This window comes from Pezoporus flaviventris, unplaced genomic scaffold (assembly GCF_033815535.1).
Source record: "Pezoporus flaviventris isolate CSIRO_AGI_PZ_B2104156 unplaced genomic scaffold, CSIRO_AGI_Pfla_v1 ptg000047l, whole genome shotgun sequence".
NCBI lineage: Eukaryota > Metazoa > Chordata > Aves > Psittaciformes > Psittacidae > Pezoporus > Pezoporus flaviventris.
In genome coordinates, this window is record NW_026892595.1 from 13,777,976 (window position 1) to 13,804,144 (window position 26,169).

A 26,169-nucleotide genomic window follows, 5' to 3' on the forward strand; every position below is an offset into this window, starting at 1 on the left:
ATTTGATAGAGAATTTAAAGTATCAACACTGGGCTGAAGCATATTCATTGATCAAAATTATGTTTTTTCAGAATTTTCAGACTTTCTAAGAATGCTTTTTGTCGTAATGGAAATGATTTTGAAACCCTAACATTTGCCAACAGCGTACTAAAGGAAAAAAGGTGTGGTTTTGCACAAGAAAATAAATAGAAACATTTATGTAAAAAAACTATTCCTGCTGTGAGACATGGTTTTAAAAAACGAGAAAAAACAAAATACGCTCCTTTAACATGCAGTGTTTTCATTACTTTTCATTACTGTGTTATAATAAGCCAGAAGGTATTTGGTTTATATTTACAAGAGTTTTAATACAAGAGCATAATTTAGTTTCTGTCTGCTTTATTCAAAAATACTCATCCCTAAAGATTTGGTTTGTGTTACAAAACAACTGAAGAGCAGCTGCTATTTTCCATGTTGTAGTTTTTCTCCTTAGTTGAAGCTTGTATTGTCCATATGAAAACAATTAGTAGGAAAACTCCAGCAAGCAAAGAATTCCTCAGTCCCATGGGATAGATTTCTGTATCTCTCAGCCAGCTGTGCAACCTGTATAAAATGTGTACGGACTGACACTGCAAAATTAGAATGAAAGAAAACCTCCTACCCAGAAAGTTTGAGGAAGTGTGTGTGTATGAATAATGTAGATTATTCCACATTTTAAACTACTAAGAGAATATTATTTTTGCCAAGATATAGATTGGAAAGCTGCAGCACAGAGGAGACATGCACAAAAGAGACATTTTTATGCACATTCTTAAGAGAATGTGACTCTTTCCGAGTTCCCAAAAACTAACAAATTTGGAACAAATTCTGCAACTTTGAAGCTATGAAAGAAAATGTTAATTTTTCATTATTTTTTTATTATTTTTTTTAAGTTTGAAAGATGCAGGTCGATTTCTGGAAAAGGGGGTAAATAAAACAAACACTTACTTTTTTAAAAGCTGTTTCCACATCATATAATCTATTAAGCCCAAACTGGGTTCCAGCTATCTAGAGGTCTAATTTATCTCTGCACTGGTATTTCTGTTACCATTTGAGATCTGATTATTAAATACTGTTCTTAACTGCATAACTTTTGAACTATTTTTCTGATTTTGCTCCTTTCTATTCCTAGTATTTTCTTTTCCCATTGACTTAATTTGAAACTGGATGTTATTGGTGCCCCATGGATATGGACCTAAGGGCCTTTGTACTGCCTTGAAATATCTTTGTGTGAGATTTGCCCTAGTCTGGAGCAAGCCTGACTCTATGAGTCAGACAGCAAAGTCACGTGGCCAGGAGTCAGAGATCTTGTACCTTACACCTCAGGGGCTGATAGGAGTAAAGTAGGCAAGTTGTGACAGTTGCTACCCAGGAAGCCCATTGCTGTGTTGCAGACCTCTGCTGTGCCAGGAATGCAGCTGGGTGATTTGATAGTATTAGTTTTAGTAGTCCTAGAGGTAGCCAAAAGGCAGTCATTTGAGTTAACCTAGGAGCCTTTGCGTTGCAGCAGTCTGGCCATGTGACATAGCCTAGCCATGGAAACCCTTCAGGATTCAAGCTCTGTGTTGGTCATTCTGGGTCACTGGGTTAGACTTTGGCATAACAAAATCTAAAAGTAGGCCAAGAGCATCAAAATAGAGCTATATTGACTTGCTTTTAAGTATTATTCTTCAAAGAGGAAACAATTTGTTTAAAGGTCATTCATCAGTAGAGGATAATAGCTTCTGCTATTCTTCTGTAGAGGTTTGTGACCTTGCAGGTTAGCTATAAGCCTCACACAGAATGGAGGTCCCTAGCATCAGAGCTTAAAGTGCCTTTCTGCTAATGCATTATTCATTCTTCCTCTCCATGTGCAATTCTGTGTGCTAAAGAAATTGTTAACAATAACAAATGATGTCTGGTAGGATCTGGTCATTTCTTGCTTTTCTCTTCCTGAACTAAGTTTCCTATTTTTTCACCTACTAGAATAGCCAGACCAAAATAAATTCTTTCTGGGATAAACTGCAGTCCGGAAAACATTATATGTAACTGATTTTCTAAGGATTAACCATTTTGAGTAATATTAGGTAATTTGGATTGACTTCTAAAGAGACTACCCTCATGTATGCCATGAGTAGTTTTGAAGAAAGATGAATATTTTTAAGCTACTTCTTCTAATAATTAAAATTTAAAATATAAAATAATTAAAAATGTTTCTGTCTACCTGAAGAACATAAAAGTAATTAAAACAAACCAGTCTGTTGACCTGAGACTACCAGGAAAAGCTAGTAAATTCAGGTTTAAGGCTTTCCTTCTGTTTTGTAGCTGTAGTCAAATACTCTTCAAATCACACATAGATCACACATAAGCTTGGGTGATATGGGCATCTCTTCAGAAAGGCAAGATTGATAGCACGTAAAAGTTCATATGCTTTAGGATGATGGACTTTTTTCCCTCTTGTTCCTTATCTGCTGAAGTTTTCTTCTTTAAACTGTTGTCTTGTTTGGTTGATTGCTCCTACAAGCAAGCTTCTGAGCTCAGCTGTTGTTATTTTTCTGTGCCTAGGAGGTGCTCTGCCTGGAGAGGAAGGAATAAACCTTGGCTCTTAAAGTAACACTTAAGAATGTGACTTGTTATAAAATGTGTATGACAAACTACTCTGTTCATTACAGTACATTAAACATACACTGAAATTGTGCTATTTAACAAGTAAAGCATTTCAGGCTGGATTTTTAACTCAGCCTTTTTTTTAAACATGACAGCACAAAAATTATGTGAGACCTCCAAAGCGAGATCACAAAGTTTAATACATGATGGCAGTTCATGAGCTTGCATTTGTGAAAATACACTATTATGCCATGACGTGCAAGACTGGCCTATGAAGCCTGATGTCTAAATTGCACTAAGGCAATTACACAAGCTTTTCTCATTTTGTTGTTCTGGTCCTCATCCTTGTGTATTAGGGAATAATTGGTTCTTCATGTGTTAGTTCATAATTGCAAAGAAGTAAGAATATGACTGAATTCGCACTTTCCGCATGGAGCGTAGTCATTTGAAGTCTACAGTTAAGTGGAGTTTAATGGCATAAGGCAATATTTTTTTTGCCCAAGAGGAAAATTTAACAGGGTCATGAGAGTGACATGAATCCCAGATGTGGCACAGTTTCATTACATTTGTCAGAGGAAGCAAACATGCAATTAGAATGTGATTATAGGTTATTTTAAAGGTTATGTCGCTGGGTTTGAATCCACTGCATGGAGAAGTTAGTCTATAGTATAATACTAGTGAGGAGATTAAGAGCAATGACTACTTTAAATTTGCTTTTTTTTGACCCAAGATGATTTCACATCTTCCAGTGCTAACCTACAATCCATGTTTAACTGAGTCTTACATATACGTACACATACCCATATGCATACACATACACATATACAATAAAACATTTTCTGAAGCCATGAAAATGCTCTTGAAAAATGATTGGTAACCAGGACAGTTGAAAGTTTTAGAGAGCCCCAAACCCTTCACATCAGCAATTTTCTTACATTATATGGGACTTATTTGGAAATAATAGTGTGGAGAGCTAAGTACTTGTGGAATGTGACAGCAGGAATCAAAAATCAGAAGCATTTTTCCAGTGACAGACTTCTTGTTTTCCCACTCATCAGGAAAGTACACCCTGTTAACAGTAACAAGCATTAGTATTCCTGTTTCCCTGGCTATCCAGAGTAACTTGTGAAAGTTTTTTAACATATGATTCAGTTATGTATTTATATAACTTGCATAGATTCCTTATGAAGTTAAACTTTTCTACAAGCATTTATAATTTTTAGGTTTTTAAAATTAATTTTTATAGTATATCTTCTTAGAATTTATCAGCCAATAAACTATGATAGGCTTCTCCTGTCAGATGTTGAGTGTAACTGCAAATTTATTGCTTGTCTTACAGAGAAATAGAAATAAATGCTCATTATGAGAAGTAATTATGTCTGAAGTGATGTTTATGTAATACAGTTGTAACTGTGATGCGAATATTGCTAGGCTCAAAAAAAGATTCCTGTACACTATGAGCAGGCAAATGAAAAACAATTAACTTACAGTGTTTTGCATTGTGTTGAATGTGTTGCATTAGTATATTAACTAATGGACATGGATAATCACTTTCTCTGTACTTTGATTTAGGTCAGGTATCTGTCACTTTATGCAAAATGTAGCAAATTAAAATACATTCTGGTTAGTGTTGTGCCACACAAATTGAACAATTCCGTTGGTATGTTTGGAGTGAATTAGAGCTTTTTTGAAATAATGAATAATGGAATATCATGGAATACATTGGCATCCTGTGTGTTTTGATTTGATAGAAAACAGCTTGAGTGTTGGCTACATGCTCAAGGATCTTTCTTATTTGATCATGATGAAGCAATAAGGACTTCTGCAGACAGCTTCATACAAAGGTGGTTTGCTGAAGGTCAACATAAGGAACCCAACTTTGCCAATAGTATTGGAAGTGTTATGTCTGTAGGCTGTCTCAAGAATTAATGGGAACAGAGGCTCTTCTCCATACCTTTCCCTGGAAGATATTCAGACCTTCTCTTCTTTGATTATTAGCGGACTGTAGGAGAGTTGCTAACTTAGAGAATGTCACAGGTAGCTAAAAGCAGATCTCAAAATATTTTTGAGAAAAGGAAAAGAAAGCTTAAAAGGTATGACTTGGGAACTGCCAATTCTCTTTCTGCTAATAATTACTTCTACTTTTTTGTATGTAGCTTCACTGTAAGAGTCTGCGCAGATTTTGAAGGTCAAAGTATTTCAGATGGGATAGGTAAGAAGTGTTTTGTATTCCTGTAATTTAATCTGTCCCACTCAATTTCAGATGTATTTTTATTTTAAAACTTAAAACATGATAGGAGTGAGATCTCCCTAAGGCAAGAAAATAGTTAAAATGATGTGTGTGTGTGTAGGTATATACAGATACATATATATAACACAAAGCTTATATTATTCACTTGAAGGATTTTTTTATTCAGCTTAGGCAATTTTCAAAATAAAACCAAGAATGTACCCTGTTGGAGAATGTTCTGTTCTGAAAATAAATAAATAAATAAATAAGAAGAAGCAGAAGTTCAGTAAAAGTACAGTCTGTAAATGAAATTAGTAAACTTAAATTACATATACTCCATTTTGGATTAAAAACTACTGTGCTGCTAAACAGACAGGCACTTAAACCATGAATTAGTCTTGCTTGGAAGACTTTATTAGAGTAATTGTCTATAATACATAAGTAATCATTTACTATTTTTTCTTTCCATGTTAAATTAATAAAAATGTGATTTACTTCTGTCCTTTAGTGCTGAAAGGTGAATTGCAATTAGATTCATTGAAACAGAAAGGAGCTGTTAAGAGGACCCTCTTCTTTGATTACCATCAGTCACATCATTATTTCTCCATTGTGATAGAAAGACAGAAACAGCTCCATTGCCAGGACTTTCTTGTTTATCTCAGAGTAAGTTGTTCAAAATACTTTGGACTGTCATCATCATTTGAGTAGTATCAAGCATTCAAAGATAATAATAGAAAAAAGAGTCACTGGAAAAGGAAGAACAATTTCCATTGTTCTTAGATCCCAAAATTGCACCCTCACCTGGGTGTCCAGAACATTCTTCTACCTGGGCAAAATTCTCTATGTAAATCTTTGGCTCATCTTTTGTCAATGTAAAAGAAAGACTCCTTTAAAGAGTGTACAGTTCCTCTGTGTACAAATACATTCACTTCATGCTTTTCTGGGAATTCTGATTAAATACTGCATCTCCTGATACAAAAATGCAAGATTGCTCTCCCTGTAGTGTTCACAGTGGGACAGTCCACTAAACATGCGAAAGATCATGCCAATTCATTTTCAAAAGGTATTTTAAAGGAGTGTCACCAGCAATACTGGCCTACAATTAATCTATTTTTAAAATACTTTTAAGATATTTTAAAATGTTTTTAGAAAAATTGAAACTGGAACTCAGGTTGTGAAAGTGTCATTAGTTACTCACTTGCAGCTGGAATTACCTCATGCAACTGAAGCAGATTCCAAGGCTGGTCCTAAAAATGCAGTGGAAGGTAAAAGAAAGAAGTCTCGAGCAGTATGTAAAGCAATACCTAAGCAATAAAGGTGGTGGAGTATTACCATTGCTAATCCATATAAATTCTTGAGTTTGGAGTGAACCAACAAAGTTACCTCCACAAATCCACACATGCCCTACCTCCACTCTGAAAGGCAGGTGGGCAGTAGCTGGTAGGAGTTGGTTCTGTGTGTCTCTTTTAAACAGCTTCATTTTAGGCTAATGCTTTGAAAAAATTCTGAGTCTACTCAGCTCAGCCAGCTTCTTCCAGATGTGTGGCTGTGGAGGCAATGTGTTCTGGGCATTCCAGTTACTGGTGAGTCACTTTGCTTTCCTAATGACATTGCCTACAGCCATAATTTGGCCAGCAGCTGTCAGAAGCATATCTTTACCTTGATAAAGACTGAAGTCTGAATCTGTTGCTATACTGTACTAATCTAAAATAATTATATTTAACCGTTGTTTTTTATTATGTGATTGTTGCTTACAGGATGAAACAGAATTTAGAGATAAACTGTCTCCCATCAGTATAAACTTGAATTATAGTTTGGATGAATCCAGTTTTGAAGATAGCTTGACTGTGAAGCCAATACTGAACTATTACCAGAAAAGCTCATTAACAGAACAGGTATGAATTTTGCATGCCACATTTTCTGTATTATAAACATGAAAGCATTTACAAATACTCTATCATCTTTCTTATAACAGAATATCATGCCAAGAAATTGCACAACAAGGATTTAATTAATTCAAAATGTAAATTGAATATAAATATAGAAACAGGCCTTTAAAGCATTTCCAAAACTTTGTTGTGTTGATAATTTTAATTTCATTCTAGAATATATAAGACAATTTAGTGTGGGAAAGGGCCTGAAAAGTGTTACTATTCTGCTAAAGGCGTAGTTGACAGTATAAATAGTCTCCAACTACTCATGTGGAAAGGAACTTACAGAAATGAGAGATTGATTCACTATGGCAGTGCTAGTGATACTAAAGAAATTTGAGTTAGTGATATTTAATGAAGTGATTTAAACTCTGAAGGATGTACTAACTGTATTACAACTTCATTTATTTTGCAACAATCCAGGCTTACATTCTGGTTGACTGTGGGGAGGACAACTTGTGCATTCCTGACTTGCAGCTTTTTGCTATGCCGTAAGTTATATAAAATAAACGATGCCACATATAACAAAATCTGGACTCTTATAGCTGCCTTAACAGAATGTGTAGAAAACAGTTCTGTTGCTTGCTGTAGCTTACTCTTTCTTACCTAATTTCCAGATTTTAATTTGGACATCCATTTCCTCTAGAAAACCCAGAAGTGGAGAAATACACGCTTGAAAACATATTTTTGTCAGACACATTCATGATGTCTAATGGCTATCATAGAAAACATGGTTTTGCAAGTTTTGCTAGGAGTGATCCTAGTTGTCTTAATGCTGAGAGATAATACAAATGATTGTTCAAAGATTTTAAATTTGTTCATTTCAGTGTGCCAGTGACTTTGAACTTGGGACACAGTCCACCTGAACTGAATGTACAGTGAAGTGAACGCGTCTCAGAATAACAGAATTTCAAAACATGGCAACAGTTCCTCCAATAGAGGGAGAAATATGTCAAGTGGGGAATCTCTGACAGGTGACTGTGCCATCAAAATCAGTACATAGCTGTGAAAGGAAAGGGCACAGTGCCACTGAAAGTCTTCTGTCATCATTCATTTTACAATGGGCATGAGGGGAAAACTGGAATTCCACCACCCTTGTGCCCTCTGGAAAACACTGCTGATGGGACCCCTGTGGCAAGCAGTTCCTACGCTAAATACTTCTTTGTGGTTAGAAAGCAGTCAGGCTCTGAAATTTTGTATCAGTAATTTTCAAGTTTTGCGGTAAGCCACAGAACCTACCCAGTGCTGGCATTCTTTCCCATGGGGTCATTTTTATGGAAAATATTTTATTCTCTGTTCACAGAATATTTTTCAGAACAGATGCTATGAGAGCAAAATGTCCTTCTGCTTTATTCATATGTAAATTGTAATTGTGCATGTTTTTACTCCTGACAAGTAGTGTGTCCTTTACAGGGATAAAGATCAGCTAATAATTGGAGAAGAAAACTATGTCATGCTCATAATAAATCCACGGAATGATGGGGAAGGAGCCTATGAAGCTGAACTACATATAAAGATTCCACCTGAAGCAGATTACACTGGGGTTGAACGCAACAACAAGGTAAATGAAAATCAAAATGTTAGTGATAAAAAAGCAGAACTGGGAGCAAGGTTCACCACCTGTCAGGGTATATACAACCCAAAAGCAGCAAGTAAAGAGGTGCCTCTTATGGAGGGAGATTCTATCGACTCTCAGCTGTCCTTGCTTACACAGGCCAGGCTAAAGATTAGCTATGTCGCCAAAAGTTGGGAGGGATGGGAGCATTCTGTTCAGAGTCAGCTCAAGTCCAGCTCCTTGCTATTAACTTAGTTATAATATCATACAGATACTGTCACATTTCTCCTAGGGCTAGAGGTATTTGCATCATTCAGATTCTGAAGCAGTAAACCTTACCAGTAGCGGGCAGTGATAGTACAGAATTCCCTGAGTGCTTCCAACCTTGGATTCTGTGTTACCAGCTCTCAGTCAAAGCTAATGAGCCCTGCTGAACCCCAGACACTTGGACACTGCTTTCTTATGGTCCCAGCACACCAGTGTTTTACCATTATTAAGGATATCCCAGTCTCTCATATCCTGAATAGCTGAACATTGACTGCAGTATAAACTTGACTCATTTGTAGTCATTATCTTATCTTATGGATAGGCCAAAAAAGCAGTTCTAATGTAGAATGTGTCAGTGTTCACAGAAGGACTAATGTTGACTGAAGTCCTGCTGAGCTGAACTGAACACACAGTGTTTCCTTTTGGGGTCTGTTTGTTTTCTAAGAGCAAAGGCGAAACACTATCCTGCAAACAAGCAGAGTGTTCATGTATTCTCTGTTGGACAGCAAGTCTCAATCGCCTCATCTGCACATAAATCTCCCAAGCTGTTGCAACATGAGCTTGCTTTTTTCTGTCAGTGCCTGGAATGTTCAGAAAGGGCCTCAAGGGTGAGAGTGGGAGAAAACAAGTTAATTTCCTTTCTAAAGGCAAATGTTTTAAGGAAGTTGAAAGTAACTTACCAGGCATTTCCTTATCCTCTTACTTTTCCTACTTATTCCATAAAAAGAAATATCATTAAGTTCTTTCTGAGACGGAGCAAAACATTAGTCCTACTATCTGTGTCATTCTTGGCGTCTTCTACATTTCAAGGGCAGTTTTCACAAGGGTTACGTATGGTACTGAAAGCAAGTTCAGTCTTTCTATTGGTTTTAAACTGTAAAAATTTTTAAAACTATGGTCTTCATGATACTATGGTTTCATTTAAATAAACTGAAAAATTCACTTCTTAGTGCAGTTGGAAAGAAATTGGTATTGTAATTTTCTTTTAAAAGACAAAGATAAAATCTTTTGGCATTTAACTGCTGGTGGAGGTTGTCTCTAGTATGTGTTCAGTCACTTTTCTGTACTGCCATATGTCATCTAAAACTGCTGTGAACATGACAAAGAACATATAATCTTTGTAATTTAAAAAGCAAATTTAGACTGGAAAAACAGATTTTTAAACTCAAACATTCTTTTATAAACTTCCTGTATTATTTTTTCATTTAATTCATTCTGTCTAAATGTACAAATTAAGTAATTTGACCACTTCAAACAAGAATTAGCAGGATTTTTAATTTTTTTCCCCTGAGTGCTCAGAGGTTCATTTGTTACCAGGATGGCCAAATTCTTAGGGGCCATAGTATAAATGAGTATAAATTAAAGAGGGACTTAATTATTTCAATCTATAGGGCTTAAAAGAAATATGGCGGCTTGAACTGCTTGACAAGAACACAGAAGAAATTATCACACTGCTATGCAGTAACACTGAGTTACATGGAAAAAAGGTCTCTAGTCTGTTGGTCCTTTGAGGCATGGACCATAGATTAAAATGACTGTTTTACTGTCAGTTTCAGTGGAGTCAGGATTTCACTTCTGAATTTGTGTATGCACTGCACTCTGCCAATGGGGCGTCTGTGACTGTTCCTGAAATGTACTTCATTTAATACAGTTATTTGAGCAGACAGTAGGATTTGTGGTAGAGCTTGTTGCAACATGCTCTTAAAGCTCTGCAGCGAAGGATTTCATTGACTCTTCAGTGCATCAGTGTTTACAGTCCTCTGTGTAGCTGTTTTTTTTCCAAACTGCAGAATTCCTTGTATTAAGGCAGAGATAATATTCACCTCAGAGCCAGCAAAACACGTAGACTCAGAGCAGAATAAATGAAATTTAATGAGCTGAGTAAATAATTCAGTACATTTCTGATGGAACTGAAAAATGTTTAGAATCAAATCATTCTATTATGCTGCCATTATTTCAAAGTAACTATACTCATAAAGGATATTAAGCTTCTTTATTATGGGGTTACTCTGAATTTAGTCTACCTAACAGAGAAACAAATTTATGCCTTAAGTGTTTCCTGTCCAAACTGATTTTTTTCAAACAACTTGTTGGGTTATATACTCATTTGAATTACACTAAGAAAGTGTTAAAGTCAACAACTTAACTGAAAATTCACTTGCCTTCAGCTTTATGGAATACAATGTTTGATCTGCCTCAGTTGACATTATCTTGTTATCGCCAGCCTGATTCTGTACCATATTGTACATACACTGTGCAACCATACCAAGGGAGTATTTTCAAAGATGTACATGATCAAAGGCAAGCAGAGAGCCAAGTAAAGGCATGTGATCTTAAAGTTTGAGGCCAAGGATATAATTTTAAAGTTTCATTGATTCTTGCACATGCTGATACTTCCTTCAGTCAAAAGCTGATTAATGAAATGCAGTGATTTACAATGAAATCAAATGTGTTATTCATTAGTTGTATTGCTGAAACACTTAAAAGGTCTAGAGACCAGGTAAATGAGTAAATTACCACAGCTTTACTAGTTCCTGGAAACCCACTGGCTTGTAGTAACTGTCCATATGCATTAGGTGTGGAGTTACTGAGATTAGTTGCAATGGAAAAACTATAACCACATATTATATTACCTCATATTTCCACGGCCAGCAGTAGATCCAGAGACAGTATATACATGCTGTATGGTATATTCTTACACTACAATAGCAAGACTGTGTGTTTGAACCTCAAGCCATTGCTTGAATACTGTGCTCTAATCCTTTGCCCGGTGAAAGAGTTCCCCGTATTGAACCCCTCAATCCTGCCTTAGTAGCAATGGCTGGAACCCAGATTCTCGTGGAATAATTAGAAGAAGTAGGTCAGACAAATACAAAGCCCTGAAAGGTATTTGTTCCACACCAAATACATGATGAATTTTGGCATAACTGTTTCTGTGCAGGCTAGAAACTGCAGACCACGACCAGTGGATAAGCGCTGGGCCATTATCCTCATGCCTTTCTCAACTAAAGCATGACACTCTGTTAAAATAGGAGAAGACCTGAAACATTCTTGTCTTACCTGAAAATTCTTACAATAAGTCCATGGTAGCTGACTAGATATGATATGATTTGAATTTTGTGAGGACAAATACTTGCTCTTCATACCTCAGCTAGATGAGAAGCTAGTTTCTGACACCTCGTACCTTATCCATCCACTTTTCCTCAGAAAATAAAATTGGAAGGTATTGATCAAGGAGAGGGAGGAGATGTCTTTACTCTGCAGCCTGTTGTGCTTAACTATTCTGGCATCAATTAGCAATTCATTGCTAAGACCACCAGAAAGAGTTTCAAGTTCGTAGGCTGCCTGGATTACTTAAAGCATCCAATCATTTTCCAGTTAAAATGCACCCTAGGAGCACATGTGTTAATTGTTGGGGTTTTGCTTCTGCCAAAAAAAGACCATGTGTTGCTATAAAATTATAAATTGCTGCCAGTGGCAGGTAGAAGGATTCTGTGGCAAAACCTTCCATCTGGCTGAGTTCCATATGAGCTCACCCATACTGACAGTGCTAGGTATATAAGTCTCTGCTCTTGCTTGCTTCTTGCCTGGTTTTAATTTTCCTCTTTTGTACTTAACCACCTCAAAAAGGTGATCAGTGAATGAAAAAAAGGCAATAAATCTCAGTATTGAAGAAATTCTATCACATCTGACCCTTTGCCACATCTTTATGCTGCACAAATTAGCTTTTGTGATGCTGGTCATATATATTCTGAGCCATTAATCATTTTCAGTCTAAGAGCATAACCTCTAAACTGGGGAAAACCTAATCACAAGTCTCTATTTGCTCAGACTTTGAGGGACAAAACCTATGTGATAAGGGCTGATTTGCTGTCTGTGCTGGTCTATGATACAGTATTAATAAAGTGCCAAATGTCAAATTTAGATGGATTTTTATTTTCTAATATTTAGACCTCAGTTTCAACACGCACCACCAAACAAAATCAAAACTATAAACCCACACATCACGCTAAAATGAACAGTTTTCCAAACAAGTGTGGTTTCAGCTGTGTTAAGGCCCTCTTTTCTCCCATGTGTTGCTTCCCACTTCTAATTAACCAGCTGGAAAGAGTGCAAAAATCCCTCCCTCCAACCCTAGAGAGTCTTGAAAAGGCTATTAGTGCACTGGACATGCTGTATAACAAACTGCTTCCTCCTACCAAACTGTTAAAAGTGTCAGTATACAATGAGGCATACTGACTGAGGGCATGCTTCACATGGGCTTCTTTTAGGACATGCCCTATCTTTTTCTTTTAATCTCAGGAAATGATAAGGTCAGCATGTCCATGCTGACTTTTACAGATAAGAATTAGTCACTAGTCAGTGGTCTGTAGATTTCTCAGGTCTTTTTATATAAAGAGCATGACCTTGCACGTATCGTTTAATCTGTAAGAATCACAAATGAGAGGAAAAGTAGTGAGAGAGCCTTATAGCAACAACTAGCTGCATCCTGCTTTTACAAAGCTGGTTTACTTCTGCACAGATGTAGAAGTATTTTATTGAATATGCTGAAGAGGAAAACAGAAAAGTAAGCAAGCGTTTTGTTGCTTTGTCTTACTCTGTATCTCTTAACTTGTACTATTTGTGGCTGTTTCTCCTTTTATGCAGTCTGTTTTGCCACAGATGATAACAACTAATGATAAAGACTAAAGGGTTAAAAAAAAAAATAAAAAATGAATACATTTAACATTAAGAGCTTTAGAGGGAAATTATACGATTGTATCCTCAAAGTTACTGAACAAAACTGCCTGGGAAATGTTAGGTACAAACTGGACTTTCAATGAAGAGTTGCTGGAAAAACAGTTAAATTGTACTTATTGCTGTAAGCAAAAAGTACTTTAATTTCTCATAATGTGAAAATCTATAATCTCCTTTGTTGCTGAATTCTAGACACAGGTAACAGTTTATGTTTTTACACAAGTATTTAATATTCTAAGTACTATACCACATGTTGGAAACTAAAGTTTTAGACTTGGTCCATAATAAAGTTCTGCCGATGCCAGAAATTCAGTCTGTAGAGACTTCTCATGATGGATAACAACTATGGCAATTAATGTAAGGCCTATTCTTCTCACCCGGTTTTGCCTACTCTTCTTGTCTCTGTTGAGTCATCAGGGCTATAGGAATGATTCACAACAACAAAGCAGTATATTAAAACTAGGAATAGAGTGATCTCATCATGGCTCTTAAGGTACTGGGAAACTTTCCTGTTTGTTTTTCCCTGGCATCAGTTCTCCCCCATTGTCTGACAATAACCAACTAGATGTTTTGATAGTTCACTGAGCAGGTGTCTGAAATCAAAAGACATGTCACAGACAAAAAGACATCACTTTCCCAGCCGGATACATTTCACTGTGATCTCTGACCTCCATATTGGTGTCCTTTTGTTACAGGCCCTGCGTGTATTGAGCTGTGATTACAAGATGGAAAATGAAACTAGAATGGTGGTTTGTGATCTTGGGAACCCCCTGGTGGCTGGTGCAAACGTAAGGGAAAACCAGATGCATTTACTGATTTTTACCTAATTGAATTTTAAAGGGGAGAAAATGGAAAACTACTCGATTAGCAGAATGTGTCCCAGTAAGCAGCATGTAAAACAAATTATTTACTTGGACAGGAAATTGTCAGTGTAGTAAGAGGAAGAACTGTGCTTCTGAAAAACTAACAATTTGTGTTCTGAAAGGTTAGTGATGTTAAAGCCTGTGTTTTGTTTCACTTACTATAAGGAAAATGAGTGGCTCAATTTAAGTCAGAGAAGTTGCGCTAGTATAATGAAGAGAGAATCCCAATCTATAAAGTGATCTGTTTATTTCTCCCTTTTAGTATTCTTTCTACTTATGATATGTATAGTAAATGACAGCTTCTTTGCTTGATTATTATCTTGAGTGCGCAAGAGTTGTCTTATCATTTATATCATGATTTATATATATATGTGAAAATATGGTTGGAATCAAGTTTTCTTTCAAGTTATTAATGTCATTCTAAACATTTTCCTAAGACATTTACTCAGAAATCATGCTACACATCAGATGGAACATTGGTAGCCTTGTTTTTAGACGAAAGTAGAACTGAATAATAACTGACAATCGACAGCAGATAAGGATTAAACATAGGTTTGGAGATGAAGAAAGTGCTATCCATTCCACAGCTATCATCACTTCTATTTCATGACAAAACAGGGCAATCCCAGAAGTGCTGAATCCATTAATGTTGGACTATGAATCCCCTTCCAGAGGAATTTTAGTGCTGCTCATAAATTCATAAATGCTATGAATATTTAACTAAACCCAGATAATCCAACTTCTATACCTAGATAAAAAGCTGTCCTAATAAAAATCTAAGCAGTCAACATGAACATACATGAAGAATAAAAAAAGAGCTCTTAATTGAAAACTACCACAGTTTTCATTTCATACTGGATCTGGGGCTTTGCAAAGAAACCAAAGCAAATCTTAGTATTTTCAAAATCCTACCAAATTAAGATTTGTCCTATGGAAGATCAGTATTTCACTCTTCAGCCTTTCTATAAAGAAGTGTTCTCCTGGCCTCTTATGATCTTGAAGCATTTCCTGCCTGACCCTCAATAGTAAGAACAAATTGGGTCATAGAATAGGAGACTGGGACTAGAATAAACTTGTTTGGATCATAGGATTAGCTTCAGATCAGTCATGGAGCTTTTGAAAATGAGTGTGAGACCAGGTGTCTCATACAGTCTGCTTTCATGGCCATGAGCAGTCCCAGAGAGACTCTTTGGGATTGTAAGAACCTGAAAACCATTAAAAAATTAACTCCAAGCGATGGACCTACTGGGAGCAGGATCCTGCCTGGTGAGGATTGTTCTCTGTTGAACTACTGTGAACTAGAAGTCTGAAGCTGGTACTGTAAACATTTTCTAGGAAGGACATAGAGAAGAGAGCAAAAAGGTTTTGTATGTTTTGGTTTATTCTACTAAATGAAACTCCTAAAAAGTAAGAGTAGTTGAAGACCTTTCTGAGGAATGGAGTTTTCATAATGGGATGATGGGAGGCAATGATAAGCTGAAGCATTAGATATATTCCAAGTCAAGTCAAATAATTTCTTGTACCAGAAAACCAGATCTGGATTATCTGCTTAGTGGTTTCCTGGTTAGTCTCCTAGCAGTAGCAAATTCTCAGGATACAGACTGAAGTGGACAAGAATCTTGTGGATGATCAGAACGCAGTGGCAGGGGGGAAGGAGAGCATAGAAACCCATGGGTTTGGAAAAGAAAAGGAAGGCTAAACACAGAAGACACTGACATTGTATATCAAGCTAGGAACATATCTTTCCGGTGTGTATATTGTCATAAACAGAAGCAAAGGAAAGGTCTGAATGTGGCAGTATTAGACTGCAGCCTTCCACACTCCTCCCTTTGAATTCAAAGCCCTGTTTCTACATCATCCTTGACCCAAAATGCTGGTACTGTGATGACTTCAGGAATGCTATTTGATGGCCACTAAAGCAGTACTACTCTTATCTGTCTCCTTATGAAGTCTCACAGCATAACTAATCCTGTTTTTTTCAGGATCAGCTCTATGGCTGCCATAAATGCACTGTTACAAAATATTCCTAAGCAAAATACTTCATAAAGAGAGACAGAAGAAGCATAATAAAACAGCAGGGTCCATAACATGTTGAAGGATATTCTGTCCTATATACAAAAGAATCCAGCACTTAAAATTAAGGCATATGAAGACAGAGCATTACAAAGCCGATTGGCAAAAGTGCTGGAGTATAGTGAGTGAAAGCTTAAAGCCTAACTTTACCTTTGAAAACAGCTCTCCTGGAAGCTTAGTAAAGGTGAAAGGACTTGAGCTTTTTCTGTCCAAATGCGTTTATGATGGCAAATGTACTTCCAAAAGTGAAATACCAGCCCTTTGTACAGGTCGCATAAATCACAAAAGGTTGCTCTGATCCCCTTCCAGTTTTGCAAAACAATTCTGCTCTGGCAGGGGATCTGTTATTCTCAAAATACTCATTCAGAAAGGGACTCTTTGTGGAAGTTGTGAGGGAGTGGGAAGGGAGGGATAGGTCACAATCAAACATTCCTAAAACTCTTAACTATTGAGTCACCCTAATGACTTTTCAGCACCCTGAAATCCTATAATTCTTGAACTCTTGAAGATCAACTTCTGAGTACGAGCGTTGTGTCAGGATTTTGTGATATAACCTATGGGATTTTACTGCAGCAGGCTACAGAGTTGTCTGGCTCTACACATCTTCAAAAAGGGTTATGGACATCAAAATTGTTGTATCTCTGACTTTGGGAAGGTATATCACAATACCATATAGCCCAGAATGCAAACTAAATGTCAGATACCATTTCACTGGCAAAGAGTGCTCAAAGTGCTTATTTATGACAATGAAATGGATCAGACTGACAAACTTCCTAATGCCTGTTCAACAGCCTTAGAAAGTGAAACGTAAGTTTATCACAAATGCCAGTAGAACAATTTGGAAATTAATAGAAATGAATAGACACAAGTTTAGAAGACTGGGAGACTTGTAAGATCTTGCCTATTTCTTGGTATGGACCAAAGTCATTGCAAATGAAAGACACTTCAAAAAAAGCTAGCCCTCTGTTTCCCAATGTACTTCTAGATACTGTCACACATAATAACAGATTAAAGCTTAGCACTAAAGCAGAAATTACATGTATTTCAAATACATGATGCTACTGATGTGGAAAATAATGCAATTTTAATTAAACTAGCTTCACTTGGAAAATTTTAAATAAAATTCAACTGTTCTGATAAAATGATTGGCCTACTAAAATAAGGAGGTTGAGTGATTGCTAAGTTACAAGCTCAAGCAAATTCAACTCCTTTGGCCTCAGTGTGTTTTCAGCAAGCGCATGTGGACATCTTTGCCCCATTATTAGTGGCAGTGCCAAGGTCCACTTGGCATTAACAAAGTCATACCATCAAACAAAGGCAACATCTGCAACTTATTAGACTTGTACAGTAGGAGTGTATTTCAGTATTATATAAGGGATTAAGCCTCAGGGGTATAACAGATCATCAAAACTGCAGTTCGTGTCTGCTCTATCTGAGGAAAATTTTATCTTAGGTTCATCAAATCTTTTTTGTTGTTGCTATAAGTAGAAACAAATTTATACAAACTGATTAGTAAAAGCAGTGAGAGAAAGGCCAAGCTGAACAAATGCTAAGTTAAATATTTAGAAATTTTTGTCTTGGAGATTAAAAAAATCTTTTTATTTTTGAAGGTGAATGAAATATCAATACAGTTGTTAAAGTCATCTCCAAAAGTGGTCTCAAAAAACAACTTATCCATTACAAGTCAGCTATTCAGCTTCTGTTTAATTGAATGAGCATTATCTTTTAATTTTAAAGATTTAACTTCTAAAAAGAGAGCTTAGCTATAGCTATGTTATTTAAATGCCTAGAATTCAAAGATCTGAATTTGCCATTTCTTTTATGATGACAGTATTGCTTTCAGCATAGGACAACTGAAAGCAGTAATTGAAATGTTAGCTAAGTCTTGTTCTGGAGATGGACTAAAATTCAGTGATGCACCACTGCAAGGGAGGAAAGAAGGAGAACTGAATGAAAATGAAAAGCTTGGGAAAAAGGAATTGATTAAACATTTGAAATTACACCCACAGAGGAAAATGGCTTCTCTTCAGTGATGTTGAATGTAGGTCCCAAACATAAAACTCTATGTTGTTGTGTCCTGATTTGTTGCTGGCAATGCTACCCCAAGTATGTTAAGGAAAATGTGCCAAGCAGACAGCTCTTCTTTTTTTTTGTTTTTGTTCTTCCACTTTCCCCCATAATCAAGTCAGATACTGGCAGAGATGGGGGAATGATGTCCTCATTTCCTAATGCCTTTTGATGAATTTCTCAGGAAGATTGTTTCTCCACATGAAGAATATGACTGTATGTAACCATCCTTTTTAAAGAAATGAAAGCACAGCATGCAAGTTATCTGGCAGGAAATTCTACCATCAGGCAATAAGGGGAGGGAGTGAGAAACTGTACAAGATTGCAGGCAGTAGACTTTGCTGACATTCTCAATGCAAAACTTACATTACAAATTTTGAGATTTAAAAGACATGCAGTTGAAATGAGGCAATTAAAAATATTAATTTAAACATTGCAGTACAATTTTATTAATTTAACACTGAGGGCAGATGGTATCTCCTACTGCTCCCATGCCACTTAGATACCAGGCCTGTAAATATGTACAGCAAGAGACTTACAGAGATCCCACCATATGTTATTGTATACTCCTCCTTCAGTTAGACCTCAAATTCATTCTCTCTTATGAATTAACTTGTTTTGCTTTACTCTGTGCCCATTTGCAAAGCAAATGGAAATTACCAGGGGAAGGAAGCAAGGTCTGCATAAACACAAGGTAGCACTTATCTCCTTCAGTTTTGGGAACTGTATTTTACCCTCTACCTTCTGTAGTCTACCTTCAGTGTACGACTACAAGTGTAATGACTACAAAGGTGACAAGCTGACCTGCAAATACTTTGAAGTTGTATTCCTCTTAACTGAACTGCAATGAAAAACTCAAACCAAATCAAACTAAGCTATCGAGCTACTGCTCAAGAAAAACAAGTCATCAGTCAGCCCCGCAACACCTAAAACATGCAGCTCATATGTCCCAGTTACAGACAACAGGAGGAGCAGGAAGCCTTGGAGACATGGATAAAGGCACGCGCAGATGGAGGCAGGGATGGGAGGTGCCAGACAGCTATTACTTTCTTTTGACTTGGCAAAGTAAAGCAAAGACTATCTGGATGAAGAAGGGCCCACCGCTGTGTTCTTGGGAGCATACTTCTCTGTTGCTCTTGATCTTTCCTCTGTCCAGCCAAATTTTCCATCTGGTGACATACGCTGGCAGGATGGTATTTCTTCCTGAAAACAACTACATGATATTACTTCATACTGATTTTAAAAAGCAGCAGTATTCTATACAGGTCTGTGAAATTAAATGTTGAACAGTACTGCTTTCTTGATATGGAGAGATCAACCATTGTTAGTAACCTGTTGTTTTATTTCTTTCTCAGTTCTCTACAGGCATTCGATTTTCCGTTCAGCATTTTGAAAATGCAGATTTCAGCATCAATTTTGAGCTGCAAATAAAAAGGTTAGATGTTTTATCAAATTCTGAATTCCTATATATATCTGAAGTTTAATGTATAAGATCACTTTAGTGTCAGTAGTTACGTCACAGGCTTTCCTATGGTAGCTTTCTTCAGGAAGTTTTGTAGAGTTGGAACCTTGTTAGCTTTTTTTATTTAGTCTTAGAGTTATTCTGATGATTTTATTTTGTTGAAATTCAGACTGATTTTAGTCAGTGATCCAAGGATCTTCTACACATTTGCCAAGTTTACACTTTGTTTTCCACTTCAGAATTAATGAACAGTGATCACTTTGTAACAAAGTTCTGTATTTAAAAACGTATCATGCTCTGAAAATAAAAAGACATGCCACTTCTTCACAACAGTTCAGAAAATAAAAGGAGAGCAGTTAAAATGTGCTCAACAGATTTACTGGCATGTAGAGAGAAAAATGGTTTCAGTTTGATGGTTTCAGGTGAACCTTTGTCATTTTTCCATTAGTTTCCTCCACATTTGTTGGACTGAAATATTACTGCTGGAGAATACAGCAAGCAGTACTTCCTCCACAGGGACAAAAAAGGCACAGTACAGGATGCTCTAGAATAACAGCAAGAACAAACATCTTCAGTAGGTGGCAAGGCTTCTGCTCCATATGTCCTCCACAAATGCACACCAGAGTTCCTGGTGTGCCCTCCTGCCCCATATACAGAGACTTAATTGCTAATGTCTGGCCTTTAATGAAGGCATTGATCATGTTCACTGTGGTAAATAACTGAGACACTTAAAATGTTTAAGTCGTGTTTTCATAATGTAACCCTTGAAGGAAGGGAAGTGCAGGAACTAAGAAACAGCACAACAGTGCCACAGAAGACAATGAGGTGCTGGGTCAGGCCTCAGCCCTCTCCAGGGGTCTGGCTGGTGAGCTGGAGATCATGTATGCACTCCTCCAGAGAGAGATACAAGATAGGAGTATCTGAAGGGGGGCTATAGGGATGCTAGGGAGGGATTCTTCATTAGGGACTGTAGTGACAGGACAAGGGGTAATGGGTTAAAACTTAAACAGGGGAAGTTTAGATTGGATATCAGGAAGAAATTGTTTACTGTGAGAGTGGTGAGGCACTGGAATGGGTTGCCCAGGAAGGTTGTGAATGCTCCATTCCTGACAGTGTTCCAGGCCAGGTTAGACAAAGCCTTGGGTGGCATGGTTTAGTGTGAGGTGTTCCTGCCCATGGCACAGGTGTTGGAACTAGATGATCTTAAGGTCCTTTCCAACCCTAACTATTCTGTGATTCTATGCTTCTATATCTAGCTTTCAGGTCCCATGTCCATACCACTGTTCACTGTCAGGGCATTAATGCAAGCAATACAGTTTTAAATGGGTATTGGAGGCTCTTGTCGCTACCCTTTTCATACTATGAAATTGGAGACACTCAGAGATTTTTGAGTAGCTAGATTTGTCCAGATAATAAGAGTTAGAGTAGGTTACTTTTGTAGAAAAATTGAGAAAGCTGTACTAAGGAGTAAGTCTGAACTTCAGGAAATAGCAACATCTCATGCTTCTCCCTGCGTGTGACTCACTAAAATGTAAAGGGAGGAAATATGTTGGGTGACCAAAAAGGACAGTTTCCACAAACTGATATCAAAATGCTGAAGGACACACCAGTGTTTTTACTTAAAAAAAAAAAAAAAAGTAGAACTTTTCTCATAAAGAATGTACAATGCAGTTAAAACTCACTGCTTTGTACATTCATTCTCAAGCACCACTACAGTTTGTGCATATCTGTGTCCTTAGTGAACAGGTAAAACAATCTTAAAAGAAAAAGGAAACAGAAATCCATACGGCAGAAACAGGAAATCACCTAAATGGAAGGAAAGGGAAGCAGAGGTGATGTCTGAATTTGTGTCCTGGTCCAAGTTATTCAAAAGAAAGACCTTTAATTTGCTTCAAAACATAAAGTGGAAAATAAATATTTTGGTTTGCCAGACTGAAGTTCATTCCTTAAAGATGTCCTGGGTTCAGCAGTAGCAGTCATTTTTTCTCCTTCTTAGTAGCTGGTGCAGTGCTGTGCTTTTGACTTTCGGCCTAGGAACAGCACTGATAACACCAATGTTTTTAGTTACTGCTCAAATGTTTAGTCTGACCAAGGACTTTCTGAGTCTCATGCTCTGCCAGGGAGGAGGGGAAGCCGGGAGGAAGCAGAGACAGGACACCTGACCCAAACTAGCCAAAGAGGTATTCCAGACCACAGCACGTCATGGCCAGTGTATAAACTGGGGGCAGTTACCCAGAAGGGTGAATTCACTGCTCAGTTGGGCTAGGTATCAGCGGGTGGTGAGCGATTGTATTCTCTTCCCTTGTTATATCCCTTATCATTATTATTATTGGTGGTAGCAGCAGTGGTTTGTGTTATACCTTAGTTACTGGACTGTTCTTAGCTCAACCTCTGGGAGTTACATTCTTTGGATTCTACTCCCCATCCCTCCGGGAGCTGGGTGGGGAGGAAGGAGGGGAGTGAGCAAGCGGTCTGCGCAGGTCTGAGTTACTGAGTGCACTTAAACCACGACAAAAGGAAATAAGTAAGAGGCTGAGTAGTGTCTTGAAATCTGATTCTTTTCCTGATGTGCATTTTTCTATGCAATTATATGCCCCTTAAAGAAGGGAGATGTCCTGCACTTTTATTAAAACTATTTCTTCTTTACAAAATATCATGTACTACAAACAAGTTTTGAATGTGTAATATATATGATCAAAATCTGTATTTAAATTCTGTGGAAAATAGCACAATTATACAAACTGGGGAGCAGTTTATTCTAGCAAATTCATGGTATAGTCATTTTTACACTTAAAACAACTTCTGTATTTTTGTACTCAAAGCAATGGATGTAGAGGATTATATCAAAAGTTCAAATTATATTTGAGGGGAATCTACGTTAGTTTACAGACAAATTAGAGCTGCTCCTAATTTTAGCAATCTGTAACCAGAAAGCCTGGATCAAAGCAGTATTGCCCTTTACTCCTCAGGAGTCAGTCTCTGGGAATGCTGGCCTCCTCTGAATGTTTCCATTTGACTGATGCTACCCAGATGTGATAACAGTAAACTGTGACAGCAACAGAAACTTGGTCTGCATGAAGCAAGGAAGTACTTCCATACTTGCTTGGAAAAAAACCTCCAAATTTAGGATCATTAATCCCATAATTAAATAAATTTTTAATCTGTAATTATTTATTTTCACTATCTTCATGACTATGAACCTGGAAAACTTTCTTTATAGGAATGGGCTATAGTCATCGAGATGGCCTTTTGATGTAAGAGAAACTACCTGTAAGAATTTGCAAGAAGTCAACAAACTGAGTAAGAGCACTAGGCTTTATACATAGGGATCTGTTTTCACTGTTAAGTGGGATTAAGATTGTAAACACTCTCTGAATAGAGGAGGAGAGAAAATAAAGGTAAAGAAACAGTTTATTTTGGTTCTTCAAAGACTGTCATGCAGAAGTCACAGGTTTGGAGAATCATAAAATCAGATATTTTTCATTACAAAGCCTATCTTGTTTGCTAACACTGCTTTCTTCCAATGCATGAAACACCCTTGTATGCTATTAAGATGCTCCTGTCCATACAGATAGCCAAGTTGAACAAGGAATTTACATGATATTCTGAGCTAAATAAATTTACATCATATTCATGCATAGGATTCTTCAAAGGAAGCTTGAGTTGATTATTAAACATGTGATGAGCTCAAATAGTATCAAAGTGAAATACCAGCGTCCTACAAGACTGAAAGGTGGTGATACCTAGCCAATGCTGTAATATGTCCAATGGCATTGCTTCCTCATTTCAGGCCTTTGTGATATTCAGTGCTGTATTTATAACATTCTAGAGTTCTGCTAATTAACCTTTTTCAACCCTTGTTTACAGTTCTAACAAGATTAATCCCACCAGCAATTTAGTTAACCTCCATATCAACATCAGTGCTGCAGCTCAAGTACAGATCAGAGGGTAAGTATTTAATAATTTCAATTCATAACAGTAGCAACTATTTTTTTTATTAAATCTTTCCACACAGAATAATCTCCTGTAGTGAATCTTTTGGCACATTATAATCTCAAACACCTTATTCATCCAGAATGTCTGTGAATTCCCAGGTAGTGTCATCCCTACTAGACTTGTAGGATGGGGCTACTAAGGATTTACCAGGTTATGCGGGGATAGACTACTCACATGGACTCCAATAAATTTACTGAGTATCTGTTCAAGTGCAGTATGCTGTAGAACCCACACAGTCATAACACCAGTCAGAGCCAACATTTTATCTGAGAATTCAAATTATGTATTGAAGTTGCTCATGCAAAATACCTGTTCATATGTGTAGGTCTGCTTAGGCACTTAATTCTGAATACCAAAGCAGAATCTTCTGCTTTTATGCATGGAAGGATGAAACACATTATAGCAAGTTATATAGTAATAGGGAGTAGGGTGAGGCCTTTGGAGAAAGGATTAAAAAGGAATGAGCTATGACAAGAGGTCAGTCAGCTACTGCTGTAGGATTCTTACATTTCCATCTAAAACAGGTGCCTGTCCACTGACACATGGGATGCCAAAACTGAACAAGCACAGGATATGATTTCTATCTCTATTCTCACATACAGCTTGGTTTTGGAAACTATGAAGTGCATAAGGTGATAATTGCCAGCTGAACATGAGCCAGCTTGTCCCCAGGTGGCCAAGAAAGCCAAGAGCATCCTGGCTTGCATCAGAAACAGTGTGGCCAGCAGGACTAGGGAAGTGATCATCCTCCTGTACTCAGCATTGTTGAAGCTGCACCTTGAATACTGTGTTCAGTTCTGGGACCTTCACTAGGAGAGAGACACTGAGGTGCTGGGGAGAATTCAGAGAAGGGCATCAAAAACTGGTGAAGGGTCTGGAGCACAAGTCTTACACGGAGTGGCTGAGGTAACTGGGGTTGGTTAGCCTGGAGAAAAGGAGGCTCAGGGGGGACCTTAGGGGAGGTTTAGGTTGGATATTAGGAAGAAAAACTTCTTCACTGAAAGGGTTGTCAAGCATTGGAACAAGCTGCCCAGGGAAGTGGTTGAATCACCATCCCTGGAGATATTTAAAAGACATGCAGATCTGGCACTTAGGGACAACGGTTTAGTGGTGGACTTGGTAATGCTAGGTTAATGGTTGATGATCTTAAAGGTCCTTTCCAACCTAAACAATTCTATAATTCTATGATTCTATGAATGTCAGACTACCCTGTAAAATCTTGGAACTACACTCTATTCTGGTATCCTGGAGGAAGTCAGCAGGATGTGCTTTTAAAGTAAATAATTGCCCAAAATGCTTTTTGTCTGGGATCTCAGGTTACCTACATCTCCTTTTCTCAAACTATAGCTCTGGACCTTAACCATCCTCAGCTTTGCGAGGGAAGAAGGGGGATACACGGCCTAGCTTCACTCCCACAGTCAGGCCATGAGGCTGGTTGGTGCAAGAGGGGTAGATGTCTCTTACATTATGCACTTCAATGGGCTACATTTGGTGTAAAAAAAAATGCAATTATGTTCATATGGATTTATAAAAATCCATTTATTATCACTTCTAAAACAAAACTTCGACTGCTTCTCATGAGCAGGGTCAAGTTATTTTGCAGATCACAGAAACCATGTTTTCTGCTCTAAAAGTCAATCTAAACCAGGGAGATTTTGAAAGTATTTTTCATCACATTTTTGTCAGTGTTTTCCAGGTTAAGAAGGCTAACACTAAGGCCAGAGTTAGATGGGAAGTCACTCAAAGACTGTGTAGATATATGTTGATGCTTGTATTTCTGAAAAGGAGCAGTTGAAAGATGATATGTTTAACAAAGAGAAACGAGAGTATTATTTCACTTTCCATAGTTAGTGGTGATCTAGAGAAAGGAGCTGCATAGGAAAAGAGGTGAAAAATACAAAATGAGTGGGAAGATAATGCAGAAAGAGAAATAGAGGCTGAGGAAATAGGAATCATAGGGGTTAGTTGGTGGGCTGCAGTTGTGTGAGAGAATGCTAGGAGCCAGCAACTGCTAGATGTTGCCATGGGTGGATGCCCAGGTTAAGGACTTCCTGGAGTTTCAGTGCATCAGTGAAATGGTTATGGATACATACAAAAGACTTCTCAGTAAGGGCTGCTTCAGTGCTGTGAATTCTGGTTTTGTTGTTTGGCTTGTTGTGGGTTTTCTGTCAGTGAGGTGGCTTATCACTTTCGTAGAAAAATCTTACAAACTTTTTGTATTCTTTGCAAACTTTGGAGAAACTTTTGCTTCTGTCATTTTCTCTCTGTGCTACAGTGAATTGTTTTTAATGAAAAGTTCTGTAATAGGTAAATAGATGAATGAAATGACCAACACATCCTACGTTCTTAAAAAGAGCATGCTCACAAGTGGAAAAAGTGGCTTG

The 26,169-nt window shown here is 37.4% G+C and overlaps 1 protein-coding gene across 1 annotated transcript in view; it reads left to right on the forward strand.

Moving 5' to 3' along the window:
• Nucleotides 1-26,169, forward strand: part of ITGA8 (integrin subunit alpha 8) — a 109,949-nt gene that overhangs the window by 46,941 nt on the left and 36,839 nt on the right. The window contains exons 16-23 of the mRNA XM_061468371.1: nt 4,761-4,816; nt 5,343-5,497; nt 6,592-6,729; nt 7,189-7,256; nt 8,179-8,326; nt 14,020-14,112; nt 19,683-19,762; nt 23,657-23,737. Coding sequence (XP_061324355.1) covers nt 4,761-4,816; nt 5,343-5,497; nt 6,592-6,729; nt 7,189-7,256; nt 8,179-8,326; nt 14,020-14,112; nt 19,683-19,762; nt 23,657-23,737 — 819 coding nt within the window. The remainder of the gene's footprint in view (nt 1-4,760; nt 4,817-5,342; nt 5,498-6,591; nt 6,730-7,188; nt 7,257-8,178; nt 8,327-14,019; nt 14,113-19,682; nt 19,763-23,656; nt 23,738-26,169) is intronic.